Here is a 16,467-nt window from a genome sequence, read left to right as displayed (position 1 = left end):
ATGCCCACAGGAGCTTCAGCATGCCTGTTGCTGACAGGTGGATCTAGAAGGCCAAACCAAAACACTAACATCTGAGGACTGAGTGGCTCAAGAATGAAACTATTACTTTCTGAAACAACATTCAAACAGCCAAGTGACAGTTCAGCACAGGAAAAGAACACCAAATGACACCTAGAAAGGTAAGCCTTAAATACAAGTATCTTCAGGTGTTACACAGATGTACCAGCTGATTCTCAAGACACCCTATTTCTCCACAGCAAGGTAGAGCAAAAAGGGAGTTTCTTTTTTGTTTGTTTTAAAGAGTTTAAAAATATCACTTAATCAAAACATTAGCTAGTATATGAGCACAGTAAAATAAATCAGAAGTAGGTGGTCTGTAAAATTAGCATAACTGTTTATTCCTGTATCAAAGGAGCAAGACAGCCTTGACACAGACTAACAAGAAGTCGTCACAATGCACGTACCCAGCAGGGGGCGAAGGGAGGGGGAACACGGCACACCACAGGGTAGGACAATCACAACAGCAGCACACTGCATGCTCTTCACCTGTTTGCGAGTCCCTGGCCTTCTCTTAATGGTATTGGTGTTACTGTCAATCTCAAACACAAACAGAGGCTCAAAGCCATTCTGTCAGGGACAGCAAGGAGAGAGAGGGAAGAAAGGAAGAAGTAAGGCAAAGAACAGCTGTAAGAAAAGGTAGCCACGATAAAAAAAGGAGACAGGATTCTGCAATTCAGACTTACAAACACCCTACTGCACGTGCTGCCCTTGGCCTCTGGGTCTAGCACTAAAGTCCGAGATATATCCCTGTGCCAGAAGCAGGGACTGCCAAAACAGAGTCCAGCCAGAACTCTGCACAAACCAAATAAGGATATTTTAAGCAAATACGATTATTAAATGTTTGAACACACAGATGTATGCCAGCAGTCTGGGAGAAAACTTCTGGGTACAAGATAGCATAATTCAAGTCCTGCTTACTTTACCCATACCAGTATTATTTGCAACACACTGGAGCCTCAAAGCCTTAACTCTAAATATTTCAGAGATCCCTTGTGCTAAAACTAACAAGATGGCCTCAGGCCACGTTTGAGAACAGAACAAGAGAACACGAGGCAATGAAAGGAGCACAAGGCAACAATGACACAGAGGTTATGAGAGGAAGAGATCACACCAGCTGCCTGATGCTTATCAAATATGTCACAGGCTTTACAACAGGGAAAGTAAGCAGCAGCTTGGAGGAATTTTTTTTCCTTTTTTTTCCATTCCATAGTACTCACTTCATAAGGGACAGCATAGGAGAAAACAGTAATATATCTGGGGAAAAATGTGATTCATAAGCAATCACATCTGAAATCATTAGCCAAATATGAAGCCTTGACACTATCTCAACAAGTAATCTGAATTTTAATGAACAGCATTACCCTTCTGAGAATAGCAAGTAGGATATGACTAATATCCAACTTTGAGATATACAGCACATCTTCTCAGAAGGGCCACTGATTACATTTCTTCAGCAATGTTTTAGTCTGGATGTTACAAGTCAACACAAAACGCACCACAGCCAGCAATGAAATACTACAGGCAGACTCCACTTCGCTTCTAATCACGGAAATGTAGTAGAAACTAAATGGAACTATTAACATTCATGGAAAGAATAGGCAGTTATTTTGTTAGACTGTCCTGAAACTGAATGCAAACAAAAGGAAGCAGAGCACCCTGTGCAATGTGAATACATTTTAAACAGTGGGAAAAGACAACAAGGGGAAGACCAAAAGAAACATGGAGATTAACAATGCAGGTTTTTTTGTTAATGCAGTAACAATACTACAAGAAAGTAGTACAATAAAAGAAAGTTCACTTGCTGTCTAACTATGCATTACATTTACAACTTTTAAAAATATTTCGCTAGATCCAAGTGAGAAAACATTGTTTGGAGCAAAATAAAAGCAATTGCTCTGTTTACAGAGCTCTGATCTAATGAGGAAAATGCTGAACGAAAGAGTTTTTATACTCTACCTTTTTACCTCTATATGATATTCTCCTCTCTTGTCACAAGTGTTACTCTCAGGCCATAAAGCTAGAATTATCAGTGGAAAAACTAATAGAACTTTTCCCCCCCCCCCCCAAACTAACCTATTTGCAAGTTCCAGTGTACCAAAGCTTTGTAAGGTACAATGTACAGTACTGTATGTAGTCTTTAAGCAGAGATACAAAGAGAGGAAACTATGTAAATGGAAACTGTGTATTAAAAACTGCTATTAATGAAAAGGAAGACAGAGAGGAAACTATGTAAATGGAAGCTGTGTACTAAAAACTGCTATTAATGAAAAGAATTTTGACACGAAATGCCTCTGTACCTTGGTGGATGAAAAAAGTCACCTGCAGAAATTACAGATTTGACATTTAGCTAGGTCTAAGGAGAAGGAAAATGTCACATGAAATGCAACAGGATCTAAAAAGGTAGAAGTAATTTCAACTCATATGATAGACCTTTCTTTTCTTTCAAAGCAAACTAACAAACATCTCCTTATTGTTGAGCAAGTTTTTACTGTACAAAACATGTTTGTGGAAACAAAAGTGCTACAAATGCATGAGCCTAATGTTTCAGTTGGAATAATTGCCAGAAACAGCTGTTCTGGCATATGTCATCATTAGACACAGTGTGTATTTCTACTACAACGTAGTGCTGCAAATCATCCTTCAGCAGTTTGAAAAAAAAAAAACCCAACAACACAGTATTTCCTATACTATAGTTTAGTGTTGCTGAAAATAGCAAGGAATCCAAAGAAAAATGATGAGAAAAATGATTGCTTTCAAATCTAGTTCAGTCCTTCTCTACCAAACTGGTCACGTTTTTGTGAAGTGCAAAGATGCAACATGGTTAAGGACACAAAGGAAACCAACAGTGATGGAAGCCAGTTTCAAAATAGTTTCTGAACATTCTGTCATGTAAGGCAAAATTCTATGTATTGATTTACAACACAAGTCATGGGATCACAGAACCAAACAGAAGAGGAGGAGTGCTTAAAGGTATCTTCAAAATACATTCCAAAGATGAAATCACTGAGTATCAGAGCTTAACCCAAATCACTGCTATTCTCCTGTTTCTTATTATCTAAATATGAAAGCACATTTCAATATGCTAATTGATTGTGATTTCTCTAAACGAGCACATGCATGATCACTAAATCTGTCTCTAGTATTACAAGCTTTCCTTCTCTTCCACATAGTGCTACTCATGTGAAAGCAGGAAAACCAAGAGGTCTGCATAAAGAGACAGTTGATATCTTGACCAACATGTTCTGGAGAGAGACATTCTAACACAGAGCACTGCCTAAATAAATTTTAAGCAGCTGTGGAAGCACATACATTAAGAAAATACATCCCAGGCATGCAATCATGCAACAGCAGGCAAACCAAGTGTGTTTTTCTTTATAAACATAGATTATTGCATTAATTATATTACTTAATTATGCTACATGGCTAGGATGCCATAAGGGAAGAAATAGCATAAAACATGAATGAAGTAAGAATGTAACCAGTTTTATTTTTGCCAAGTGTTCAAAATAATTATTTTTAAGACATCTTCATCAATGAACACTAAAAAGGCATGAGGAGTATTTAATGAATTGCAATATTCATATGTAGAGTAATTTCTGCCTGAGCCATGATACAGTTATGAAGATACAAAGCATTTCTAACCGCCATGTGCAGGACACAGACAAGTTAATGCAGAAGGTTGTACTCAATATATGAAATTGCTTTACTTGACACTGAAGAGCACATCAATTAGGAAGCAAGCTGAAGAGAGAAGAAACCAAAGCAGAACAACTAGAGGTGAAAGTTTAATTTTAGAAGCTGTTCTTTACTGTCAGTAATTTTCTTCTGCTCTCAGCAAAAGCTAAGTTTTGATTGTTTTGTGGAAAGCCATCACTATAATATTAACAAATGGCTGACAGTGCAACTATGAACACACTCACATTGCTAAAGTTCACAGCTAAGGCTCTTTTCAAAGAAGGTGGTCATGTTTTATGCTATTTAGATTAGCTCTAGAAGAGTTGGACTAATCTGAGACAATCATAACACGTTGTTATTTCTGTGCTCTAGAGTCTGCCACACAAAAAGGCTGTTGCGTGCAGGGTCTTACCACTAACAAGGCACTATCATCAGTATGCTGAGACCTTCTGGATGGAAAGGGACACTGGGAGGTGGGAGAGATGGAGTAATGTCAGAAACACACAGAATGTCAGAAACACTCAGTATGTGAACAGACAGACATTTTGGAACATGTACTGCTTGTTTATAGCATTGTGAGGCTTTTGTGTTTTAAAACCCATAATGCAACTGTAGGAATATATAGTCATATGACCCAGGGATTATAGTGCATTTGTATCACTTAAGGAATCAATTACTCTGCTTTCTGCTCTGTCTCAAGCAAATAGAGACAACTATGTATTCACTTTTCTTACTGTGGTAGAACAAAGGATCCTTTAAAAGAATAAATTAAGAACAGAAGGACATTAAGAAAGAAAAGGAGCTAAAACTATTTAAATTACCCCATCTTTCAGTAATTTTCTAACAAAAAATAGCTAGCTGGAAAATGCTGCTAAAGAACTATTTATATTCATTATATTATTAAAAGTTTTGATCTGATTAACACTGCCAAGTAAATTATCTTTCCCTGGAGGAAAGTGGGGATGGGCATGCAGTGGAAGAGCTATTACTATGCAGAAATCTGATGCAGAGAGTGAACAGATGTCACTGGTTCAGCTCTGTATATTGTAGAAGACTAAGCCTTCTAATGATTTGTGCTCCCTACTGACTTACTGGTTTTGATTATAAAAACTACACTGCAATAAAACTGTTAAAAATTACTTTTCTGATGGCCCTCACAATTCTCATGCTTAACCTTTCTGGGATCTAACAGTAGGAAAGTTGGAGAAAACCGACCAGTGAAGGATGACTACAACACAGTACCTTGTCTGAATACTCCTGTTTGAAAGTAAACTGTATTGCTCACAAGGAGCATCTTAAAAACAGAATATGAAATGTATCCTCTGTATAGAACATAGAAAACATACAACAGACAATACAACACCAAACTCAGGCAGGCTACATGAACAGAAGGAAATATTAGACTGGTCCCAGAAGCATAAAAATCCCACACCAAGCCTTAATAATTCAGTGTAGAAAATCTATGTAATAACCCAGACCTGAAATATTCTCCACAGCCAGGAAAGTATCTCTGGTGGAGAGAGCTAAGTATTCAGATGCTGTCATCTCTAGACATACTCCTATTAGACTCATACCTCACTATCCAGAGGACTTTGCTTCTGAGGACTTAAGGATGCTTTTTGCTATGGGAAAGAAAGAAAAAGGAAAGATCAGTTTAAAAAAATGTGACAGAGAAACAAAAGCTCCAAACACAACTGGATTATTTAGAAGTGTTTTAAAACACAAGTAGTATTATTTTTTAAATAAAGAATGAACTGGGGAAATGGCAAATTTCCACTGAGGTGAAACTTCATTGATATGATTAGTAAAAAACCCCAGCCTTTATTCCATACAGAAAAAAAAAGACTAAAATTGGTTTTGCATATTAAAGACACACAATAAACCCAAAATATAACCCAAGGGAGGAATTTAACTGCTGAGAGTAAAGTGCTTATGAATAACAAAGGCAACAGAAGACAAAACAACACCACAGCCAAAAACAAACCCCGAAAGGTTCATTAGTGAACAAAATGCATCCTAAATATCTGAAATCTTTAACTAAAGTCTTGAGTTGAATCTTTAATACAAACATATTTTCTATAAAATGTAGTCAGGGGCCTGAGATCAGGCTTTTCATCAGCACCAACCAATTTCAGGCAGCTAAAAATCTTTTTCTAAGTTAACTATATACATTACAAAACTAAATTCAACAAAGCACTCTCTTCCTCTATGTAGACCATCCTAATCCTGAAATATTAACTGCAGCATTTCTTAAATTTGTGCAGGTCACTAGAGCAGTGAACAGTTAAATAAATTTAAGTCAACTGGCACATAAACAAGATTGCACACTGAGCAGACTACTTCACAGTTAGTATTTTGTTTATATGCAGTGAAAGAGAAAGCAGAGACACAGTGTCCACAGAGTATGTGATGTACTATAAATCTGCACTTGTGCTTCATCTGGAAGTAAATTTATGCACCATAAAAATACCAAAATAGATCAAGCAACAATATCTCATGTATCTCATGGTTACTCCAACCATCTCAATATCATGGTTGCTGTCTTCTCTGCTGAATCTATCTTCAAAGTTAAATTGCCTCTATGCCATCTCAAATAAAGACCCCTTCTTTTTTATACCAGTCCTGTCACGTTGGTGCAAATAAAAAGTTGAGACAACAAGGTGGACTATTTAAAAACAGAGTTCTTTGAAACAATCATATTTTGGGTAAATCTCTTCCATCTTTCTCCCCATTTCTAGTTTTGCCTGTTAAGCTACAGCACCAACTTAAATGTTATTTCTCTATTTCCTCTGTAAAGTGCCATGCATGCCCAAGACTGTAATGCACAAGTATTAGTGATCTTGGCAATTAATTTCTTCCAGGGATTCAGAAAATAAAAGGTACCAAGTAGGCACTAAAAGGAGGTACCTTCACAAAGTCAAGGACAGCTTCTCTCTGAATCTGTTTTGTCCTCATCCTCTCCTCCTCGTACTGAAGTGCTGCTAGCTGGGCTTCCCGACGGGTACGCTCGATGTGCCTGCGGTGCAGCTCGGGATCTGTATTAGGCACCTGGAACAAAGAGTGCACCAGGCTGTGAAGGCAGAGCTACACAGGGTAAGCCAGATGGATTCTGAGAAACAGTCCATGTCTTACAGCTAACATTAGTTTGGTTTTACATCAAACTCATCCAAAAGAATAAAATAGTAGAGTTCAATGTATTACCTGACTGGGGTGACTTGATAGAGAGAGAAAGTAAGGTGAATCGGCCAGGGGTCTGACAAATGCGAAAACAGAGATTTGGTTATATTTAAAATCCAAAGTATACTTAAAGGTTCATACATGACTTGTTAGCGACGTACAAATCTCATCAAATCAGAAGAGAAACTGTTTAGCAAGCAAAGCTGTTAAACCAACTGCTGTGATAACACTGTGACTCATTTTGCTTGATAGATTCCATGCATTTTTATCTCTTCTGAACTGTGATAACATTTTTCTACAGCTCAGGATGCACCAATTGGATTGTATGTTTGGCCTATTACACTGACATACTCAGTACTTCATACTTAGTCTCTAAGAGCTAGTTAAGTAATCAATACAAGAACTTTTCAGATGATCCCCATTTAGAGGAACAATTGGCTACTATGGTTATTTGGGGGAGGAATAAATAAAATGTATCAGTAGAAACTATAAATTTCTTTTCCCTACCTCTCTGTCCTGTCCACATAACTCCTTAGTACTTGGTGATGCTCTCTGTCCTGCACCAAATTTAGAGTTTCAGGTCTTCGTAATTCCTCAGTATCCCTGTGGGTAAACACCAGGTGGAAGGGGAATTGGCCACTGACACTACTGTCAGATGAATCAATCTCTAGATTACAACTGCTTCTTCTAAGAATAAATGCCTAGACAGTTAGCTTCTGTTAACCACAAAGGCAAAATTTAGGATGACTGAAGAAATCATGTTGTGATGATACCAAGTCAGATCATAACTACTGCAGTTCTTAATTAAATAAATATAACTTGCTTAATTAGCAGTGATTTCAAAATACACAAAGATGTAATCTCTCTTGGAAGACTGTATTCTGATCACTGTAGGGCTTAATTCTGCTCTGGAAAGAAAACAATTATTTCTAAACATTAGCACCCTCTGACATATTCAGAACAAATCTGCTCATTTCGCCCATCAAGTAATGGCCTCCTACGCATCAGTGACACAAGCCCGTTACACAAAGTCACAAGGTAAATGTCCATCATATCACCAACAGAAACTCTGCAGTCAGTTCTTTGCTAGAAGACAGCTGCTAGCAGTGAAACAATTCCCAAGGCCCACAGTTTACTGCACGTTCCCTGCCATGCTACTGCCTAGAAAGGAAGTTGATGGAAATCGAGTAGCTGATTCTTGACAGCCTAAACTTTGCAACCTTTGCTCTTGGGACACCTACTGAATAGAGACACATTATGGCCCAGTCTTGTTGCCTGTGGGTAGACTTATTACCTATTCTGCACACAGAAGCTTAAGAGATGTGGAGGACCTCCACACTTACACTACAGGTCTCTTTGGTTACTTAAAAGAGCACTGATGCACACGACAAAACCATTACTGTGCATTATGGACACAACTGGGCTCATCTGAGAGTGCCAAGAAGCATATTCAGACCAGAGGACACACAGCTTTGCAACATCAGGAATGCACCACGGTCTGCCCAGAGGCACAAACTGTATTCAGAGAATTGAATCAACTAATCTAAGTACTCTGGAGATGAAGTCTGCATTATGTCCAGCTCTAAGAGTTTTAATGGTTTCAGCATGCTGCAGAAAAAACAAAGAGGCTGCCTGCCAAGGCATTTGCACAGGATTATTGTGGAAGCAGTTTACGGCTTGTGGTTGCCACAAATGAAATATTTGACTAATACAAGCCTAAAATACAAAAAAACCTACTCATTGTCATATGGCTGTTTTTACAAAATTTTGAAGGCAGTAAGACTATGACCTGGTTTTAGTGCCTCGTTAAGAAGTGCATTCTGTAGCAGCGTAACATGAACAAGCTACAATTAATTTAGATTATTGATTAACTACCTCCACATGAAGATCCACTGCCATCCTTAAGTTCAATTTTGAAAGCACTGGATACCTTGCTGAAATACAATTTCCTTTATCACTAAAATCTGTCTATATAAATAGCAACTTTCTCCTGGCTAATGAGCATTCTCTTATTTCCTTCAGACATGTCATGGAATCTGGTGTTTGGAAAGTCTAATTATTTCCATGTTGCCCACAAATGTTCAAATAGAAAAACAAAACCAAATAATAGCTCTTTCAAACCAAGAGCACCCTCTTTATGTGGGGAAAATACGTCAGACTGCTGTATTATTTTATGCTTCACCTATAGATGCCACAGGATAAGGAATGCTGATATATGCTGAAGGAATTACCCTCCTGATATATATATATATATCAGTAGAGCTACTGTATCTGCATGTTCACTGCACATTTCAAAATACCTGTTAAAAGTGTGCTGTAACTCTTGAAAAATATTTGATATTTAATTTTCGTTTCAGAATGTCATCAGAAATGACTTTCTACTGACAGTACAAGTAATGACATACAACAGCTAGCAGCTGTGTTTTGTTTTTTTTAAACATTCCTAGTACAAGAGAGCTGGTTTTCTGCTGAGTCCCTGCACATTCCCTTTCACTCCACAGAACACTGAAATGCTTCAGTGGCATACTAAGGGTGAGTGTTGGGAGGACAGAGCCAGGCTCTTCTCAGTGATGCCCAGCGATAGGACAAGGGGCAACGGGTGCAAGCTGGAACATAGGAGGTTCCATGTGAACATAAGGAATTTTTTTTTTCACTGTGAGGGTGACAAAACACTGGAGCAGGCTGCCCAGAGAGGTTGTGGAGTCTCCTTCTCTGAAGACATCCAAAACCTGCCTGGATGTGTTTCTGTGTAACCTGCTCTAGGTGATCCTGCTCTGGCAGGCAGGGTTGGACTGGATGATCTTTTGAGGTCTCTTCCAAGCTCTAACATTCTGTGATTCTGTATTTTTGATTTTAATTCCATTAACAAGAAGTTATACATGTACTTATCTTCCAACCTTTTAACTTGACACCCAGAAGTCTTTTCTCAAACCTAACCACCTCATTTATATTCTGTCCAACTCCAACTCCTATTTTAGGGATAAACATTCCCTCCAATAAGCCACCACAGAGTACAGACACAACTCCAAAAGTCTACTTTGCTAAGCTAAGCAACCTGTTTTCATCATTGACTTCCATTATTTCCCTTCTCCCCCTGATGTAAACTTATGGTTATGGTAAAGAAAAGGACATATTAAATTAAACTAAACCCTCAGAGAAGTACAGCCACCAAGAATGTGACCACATAGCACATCAGACACTCCATAATAACTCTCTTCATACTTCTAAACCTGCACTACACTTACCCCTTCTGCCCATTGTGTAATACACCTTAAGTCAGCTATTTAATGAATACACAAATTAAACAGTGAAATGCAGATACTAAATCCATTTAAAAACCTTCACTTTGGCAGATTTCGTCAAACAACCAGTTGAAAGCTGAGCACTGGCCTAGAACAGCCATGTCTTTTTGTCACTGTCATTATTAGAACACAAATTGCTAATCTACAGCAGCAATTTATTTATAAAGTGCCATGCCCATTTCTGGTGAAGCTACAGAAAATGTCATTTTCTAAATACATCCAGTGAACATAAACTCTGCATTCATCATGAAACTGGATAAAATGACCATAACTGCAAATTCTTACCTGTTTTGATGCAAGTATCGTCTTGTATCCTCTGTTCTCTGAGATTCTCTATTGGACACAGGCTTTACTGGTGAGCTCTAAGCAAAATAACAGAGAAAATTAATTTATTAACTTATTCAGAAAACTGTACACTAATGTCAAAGAATCTCTCTGTAGAGCAACATTTGTAATGGCTGGTATTCAAAATACCTGACAGAGAACCAAAGAACACAACTCAAGGACGTCCATCTCCAACTAGGCAAGCACACTTTCATTTTTACCTCCAATTTAAACAAACTTTAGTTTCAAGATTAAATATGCCTACTCATATACTGTTAAGAAGTGTGCAGAGAAGTCCATGTAGGCAGAAAACAATTAATGTCACTTAGAAGACATGTAGAGTTAAGCTCCAAAGAATGTTTACACAAGTGTACAGCAACGTAGTCTGGATTCTCAGGAATACAAGATACAGTAGCTGATGGATTTTTGTGATGCCCTAAAGACAGGTGAGAAAGGACTAAGAAAGCAAGACATGGGATGAATGAGAACAGCTTAGACTTAATTTGAGCTAAGAAATCATTTATCCCATTGAGATATATTGCTCTTGGCATTATTTAAAATTTACTGACACCCATCAATGTAAGAAAATGGAAACCTTTTAAGATTAACTTGCCAATTTTCACTCGTGCCTGCATGCATGTTGCTATATTCCATACATTTAGTCTTCCTTAGTAGTACACACTGTGTCTGGGATTATCTTTTTAAAGAAACTGCTGCTCCAGTTAAAAGCAAACAGTTTAATTGCTATGACTAGATAGCTTTTTTGATGTTGATCCATGAGTCCTTGGGTTCCATTGCCAACAGCTGTCTTTTCTGAGCTTTGTTTTTGTATCTATGCTTCAGGCAGCATCAGCTTTTATAATGTGATATTGAATTTATGGGGTCTGCGAAATGAATGCACCTCTTGGGTATCTGTGGCACTGATTTTAAACACAGTAGAAAGTAATATAAAGTGGACAAAATAAGGACCAGGCTCCTACACAAATGGTAATGATCCACTTTCAAAATTAAAATTTCTTCAAGAAAAATTACAGTAACGTTACTGGAGTCATTGCCCTTCTGTGCCTGGGCATCATTTGGATATACTAAGCATTTAATAAAAGCCACTATTATTAACCTGTCTAGCAGTAATTTTACCTGTTGTTCATGCAATTGTATACTTTTCACGCCACGTATATCTGAAACTATAGATGGCAGGTTTTGCTCACAGCACTGACTATATACATATACAAGCCTGTACCTATATAGCTCAAAAGGAAGAAAGAAATCATTCTCTGCAAAGAGCAGGCTTCCTGAGAAGTCTGAATATTTAAGTTAACTCAAACTTGAAATGGATGCTTGAGACATTGAGTTTAATGGCAAATAACTTATGAACAACATGAATAACCAAATTAGTCGAGTTGCAAAACTTCTGTACTAAATCTTTATGCTGGTGGCAATTAACATTTTTCCCTTGAGAAAGGCAGTATTCATTCAGTACTATCAAATCAATGTTAACAAATTTCTAGACATCACCAATTACCAGCTGAAAGCACCAACTTTCATGTTTTTTTTTTTTGAAGACAGCATTCCTCTGGAAAAAAAAAAAGAAAAACTTGACATATGCCTAAAGCACAAGTGTGCAAGAACCCATGACAGGAAAAGAGTCACAGCCTTATTCCACATATCCTAAAGGGCAGTTGGGAGCAATTTAACCCTCCAGCTCTGACAAAGCAAAACACTGTGCTCTTCCTCTTCAGATCTGACCACCTTCTTCTTCTTTTTTTTAATAAATAAAAAAAATCCCAACAACAAAGAAGCATTAATATCATCACAAACACTTTCCTGGGATGCATGAATGTAACTAATTTAAGTAAAAGCACCACCTCATTAGAGATTCGCCGCTGGTCAATATATGCCATGAACTGTGAGCTGAGGCTGTCTGAGTCCATGCACTTGGGTTGCCTCACCTCTTCCTCCTCCTCTTCTGTGGCACAGCTATCAATATAGTCAATCTGATCGAGATCATGTTCCACTTGACATACATACACAAAGAGAAAACCCATAATTAGATAACCTACAGGAGCGGAAAAAACTCAACAAAAAAAAGTAATGTCAGGAACTAAGGCTCGATTGCTCTTCTTCCATCTGGGAAAGCTCAAGACTAAAAGCTCTTGAATTTTGCCAGGCCCACTGACATTGATCAAAAATTAGATTTCTAAATGATGATGCAAATTTATGCTTTTTTAAAAACAATGAGAAACATGTATCAAGCATGTAGTTTTATATTGCTGGCTGCAGATACTTCTTCAGTGTCTGAAAAAGTACAGTGAATATTTTACTTTTTTTTCCCCCCAACACCAAAAGCTATCAAAATCTGTCAGCTACAAAGACTGTACAATGATTTGTGTACTTTGAGCAATTTCTTTTGGTTCTAGAGTTCATCTGTCAGAAAAATTAGAATGGATATGACAAGATACTCCTACTATTTTTACTACTGCAACAAAACAGGGCAGGATGTCTAAATTATCTGGATTTAAATGCAATAAATATAAGAAGTGTATGTGAAAATCATGAAGGACAGAACAGAAAACAACTAAATCCCTCTAAGACAATATAAAAACATCTGCAATTTTCTTTTTAAAAGAGGAATGAGAAAAAGATATGAGAGCAAGAAATGGCACAGTTTGGATAGTATTGATTTTCCCTTGTGTGGGTGATATTATGTAGGGCAATTCTTCCACTTGTCACTGCTCTGCCCAGGGATTCCAAGTGTCATGACATTGAGCAAACTACCCTGGTGAAAAATGCTCTGCTGGGCATGCAAGGGAAAGCATAAGCTCCCTTTTTGAGCCCTAGAGCTTTCATTTTCTCTCCCCAAACTTGCTCCAGACTCTCTTGCAGACATTCTTTTTCTACTCCCCCACCCCTTTCCTGCTTGTCTAAAACAGAGCTCTCTTTGCTTCACCACACAATCTAGCAACTGTTACTGGCAAAGCCACCTCCTCTGCTACCACAACCATCCAAAACAGCATTCCTATATACTTTGGCTTCATTAAATCTTCATCTTAGTTTCCAATCTTAAAAAAACCCTCACAAACCAACCAAAACAAAATCCCCTCCTTCTTTCCAGTCTTGCTTATTAAACTTAAATAATACTAATAATACAGTATAGGGTGAAAGACATTAGTATCACTGTTAAGGCCACAAAATTGGAAAGGGTCTCCTGGATCACTGACAGCCACATACTATGGCTTTTGTCCCTCTCAGATACTCCCACTCATGAACTGACTGTGCTCCATCTTAAAATGGTGGGGCATTTTGAAATCTCTAGTGTACAAAACCCAAAGAACAATATAAAGTTAGTCTTGGAGGAGGAGCTGGCAGCACTACCTGTTATTAAGGCTTCCCAGAGCTTACCATGACACAGTGTCTTCAATTCTTCTAACTTTGCCTGAATGTAACTGTTTAAACTGACTTTTTTGTCCAGTAACGTGTAAAAGAGTGTGAGTCAATCAAAAAATTTCAGATACTTGTAGATGGTAGAATGAAGCAAAATATTGTGGCACAGAAGAATAAGACCAAGAAAAGAACATAGCAAAAGATGAAGAGAGGGAGAAGGAGGGAAAAGAGAAGAAAAAGTAAAAGTTGGGCATGGAAGATTAAAAGTAGCTGGAAAGAATACTGCTCAAATAGGTAATATGAACTGTAGACAACAGGGGAAACAGAAAACAGGGAGCAGCTGAGAAAAAAAGTAAAAATTAAAGTATATGGGGATGAGATCTAATAACAACTAGGGAATGACTGAAAAGAAAACAAACCTGGAACAATGCTAAAACTGGGACATAAAAACAAAAGAGACAGTAGCAGCAGCAAATTATTGTAAATTAAATAGACAAGGACTGTAGACAGATCATGGAAAGTGCTATCACCTCTTGACCAAATATGAGGGTGCTACCGGAAGACTGCAGGACACTCAATGGAGAAATTGCAAAAAAGCAATGTCACTGAAAAATACCAGTGCTTCCTAGATGGTTTGCACATTTAGATTAAAATCCAAGAGTGCTGAAAAAGGCACATTTGCTACTTGGAAACGTGATAGAATCGCTCGTCCTGTTCCAATGGCAGTCGGCACAGAGCACTGAGTTTATTACTGCTATAAATTTCCCCAGCAGCTCAAATACCAAAATTCCGTGCACCAATATTCAAGATTCCAAAATACCTTCTAAAGCAGTTGAACTTTAACAGAGCACATACACAGAGGCTGACATCCTAAATAATCCTATTTCAAATGCTATCTGATTTTGCCTTGTAACATCCTTAACACAACAGTGCTTTTACACTGTTTTCACAACGGTGGGTTTGTGCAGTTTGACTCAGATCTTTCTCTTTACACAATCTACTTCTTACAGCAAATATTCTGGAAATGTAATACTGATGACAACAAATGTTGTTAGCCAGAGATCACTACCTACCTCCCCCATTAGGTACAATTGTGCTCCCTCGGTTTTCCTGATACTGGCTTTCTCTTCGCAGTCTCTGTTCTTTAGTGATCTCTGCCACACGTAAAGGAAGATCTGAGAACTCATCTGTTGGCTTTCAAAAACAAACAGTAAAGTTGAGAAACACTTGTCTTCAAAACATCATCTTGTGAGCTACTACTTCTTGATTTGTATTTTTACTTCAGTTGTCCTGGTTTGCACCTACAGAACATGAACTTAAAGCAAAATACAGCTATAGTGTGTTGTTTTAAAAACACACATATTTAAGCTTTCTTACAAAAAACAACAGCTTGCCTACAGTTCTCTTTGCAGTATAGAATCATAGAATCAAGAAGGCTGGAAGAGACCTCAAAGATCATCGAGTCCAACCTGTCACCCTAAACCTCATGACTATCTAAACCATGGCACCAAGTGCCACGTCCAATCCCCTCTTGAACACCTCCAGGGATGGTGACTCCACCACCTCCCTGGGCAGCACATTCCAACGTCTAACAACTCTCTCCATGAAGACCTTTCTCCTCACCTCCAGCCTAAACCTCCCCTGGCACAGCTTGAGACTGTGTCCTCTTGTTCTGGTGCTGGTTGCCTGGGAGAAGAGACCAAACCCCTCCTGGCTACAACCTCCCTTCAGGTAGTTGTAGACAGCAATGAGGTCACCCCTGAGCCTCCTCTTCTCCAGGCTAAACAGTCCCAGCTCCCTCAGCCTCTCCTCATAGGGCTTGTGCTCAAGGCCTCTCACCAGCCTCGTTGCCCTTCTCTGGACATGCTCCAGCAATTCAACATCTTTCCTAAACTGAGGGGCCCAGAACTGGACACAGTACTCAAGGTGTGGCCTAACCAGTGCTGTGTACAGGGGTACAATGACCTCCCTGCTCCTGCTGGCCACACTATTCCTGATGGAGGCCAGGATGCCATTGGCTCTCTTGGCCACCTGGGCACACTGCTGGCTCATGTTCAGGCAGCTGTCAACCAGTACCCCCAGGTCCCTTTCTGCCTGGCTGCTCTCCAGCCACTGTGACCCCAGCCTGTAGCTCTGCATGGGGTTGTTGTGGCCAAAGTGCAGCACCCGGCACTTGGACTTGTTGAATGCCATCCTGTTGGACTCTGCCCATCTGTCCAGCCTGTCAAGGTCCCTCTGCAGAGCCCTTCTACCCTCTAACAGATCAACACCTGCTCCCAGCTTGGTGTCATCTGCAAATTTACTGATGATGGACTCAATCCCCTCATCCAGATCATCAATAAAGACATTGAACAGGATGGGGCCCAGCACTGATCCCTGGGGGACACCACTAGTGACAGGCTGCCAGCTGGCAGTGGCACCATTCACCACCACTCTCTGGGCTCGGCCCTCCAGCCAGTTCCTAACCCAGCACAGTGCTGCTGTCCAAGCCACAGGCTGCCAGCTTGGCCAGGAGTTTGCTGTGGGGGACAGTGTCAAAGGCCTTGCT

At 39.0% G+C, this 16,467-nt stretch overlaps 1 protein-coding gene across 1 annotated transcript in view; it reads right to left on the bottom strand.

The window, feature by feature from the left end:
- LRCH3 (leucine rich repeats and calponin homology domain containing 3) overlaps positions 1-16,467 on the bottom strand; it is a 61,595-nt gene that overhangs the window by 9,646 nt on the left and 35,482 nt on the right. Inside the window, exons 8-16 of the mRNA XM_054385912.1 lie at positions 14,993-15,113; positions 12,404-12,552; positions 10,500-10,576; positions 7,420-7,515; positions 6,937-6,988; positions 6,643-6,783; positions 5,310-5,357; positions 4,148-4,201; positions 547-627 (exon numbers count right to left, since the gene is read on the bottom strand). Coding sequence (XP_054241887.1) covers positions 547-627; positions 4,148-4,201; positions 5,310-5,357; positions 6,643-6,783; positions 6,937-6,988; positions 7,420-7,515; positions 10,500-10,576; positions 12,404-12,552; positions 14,993-15,113 — 819 coding nt within the window. The remainder of the gene's footprint in view (positions 1-546; positions 628-4,147; positions 4,202-5,309; positions 5,358-6,642; positions 6,784-6,936; positions 6,989-7,419; positions 7,516-10,499; positions 10,577-12,403; positions 12,553-14,992; positions 15,114-16,467) is intronic.

Source organism: Indicator indicator, chromosome 13, assembly GCF_027791375.1.
Source record: "Indicator indicator isolate 239-I01 chromosome 13, UM_Iind_1.1, whole genome shotgun sequence".
Lineage (NCBI taxonomy): Eukaryota > Metazoa > Chordata > Aves > Piciformes > Indicatoridae > Indicator > Indicator indicator.
The sequence above is the reverse complement of the archived record's forward strand: the minus strand, read 5'-3'. Positions and strand labels throughout refer to the sequence as shown.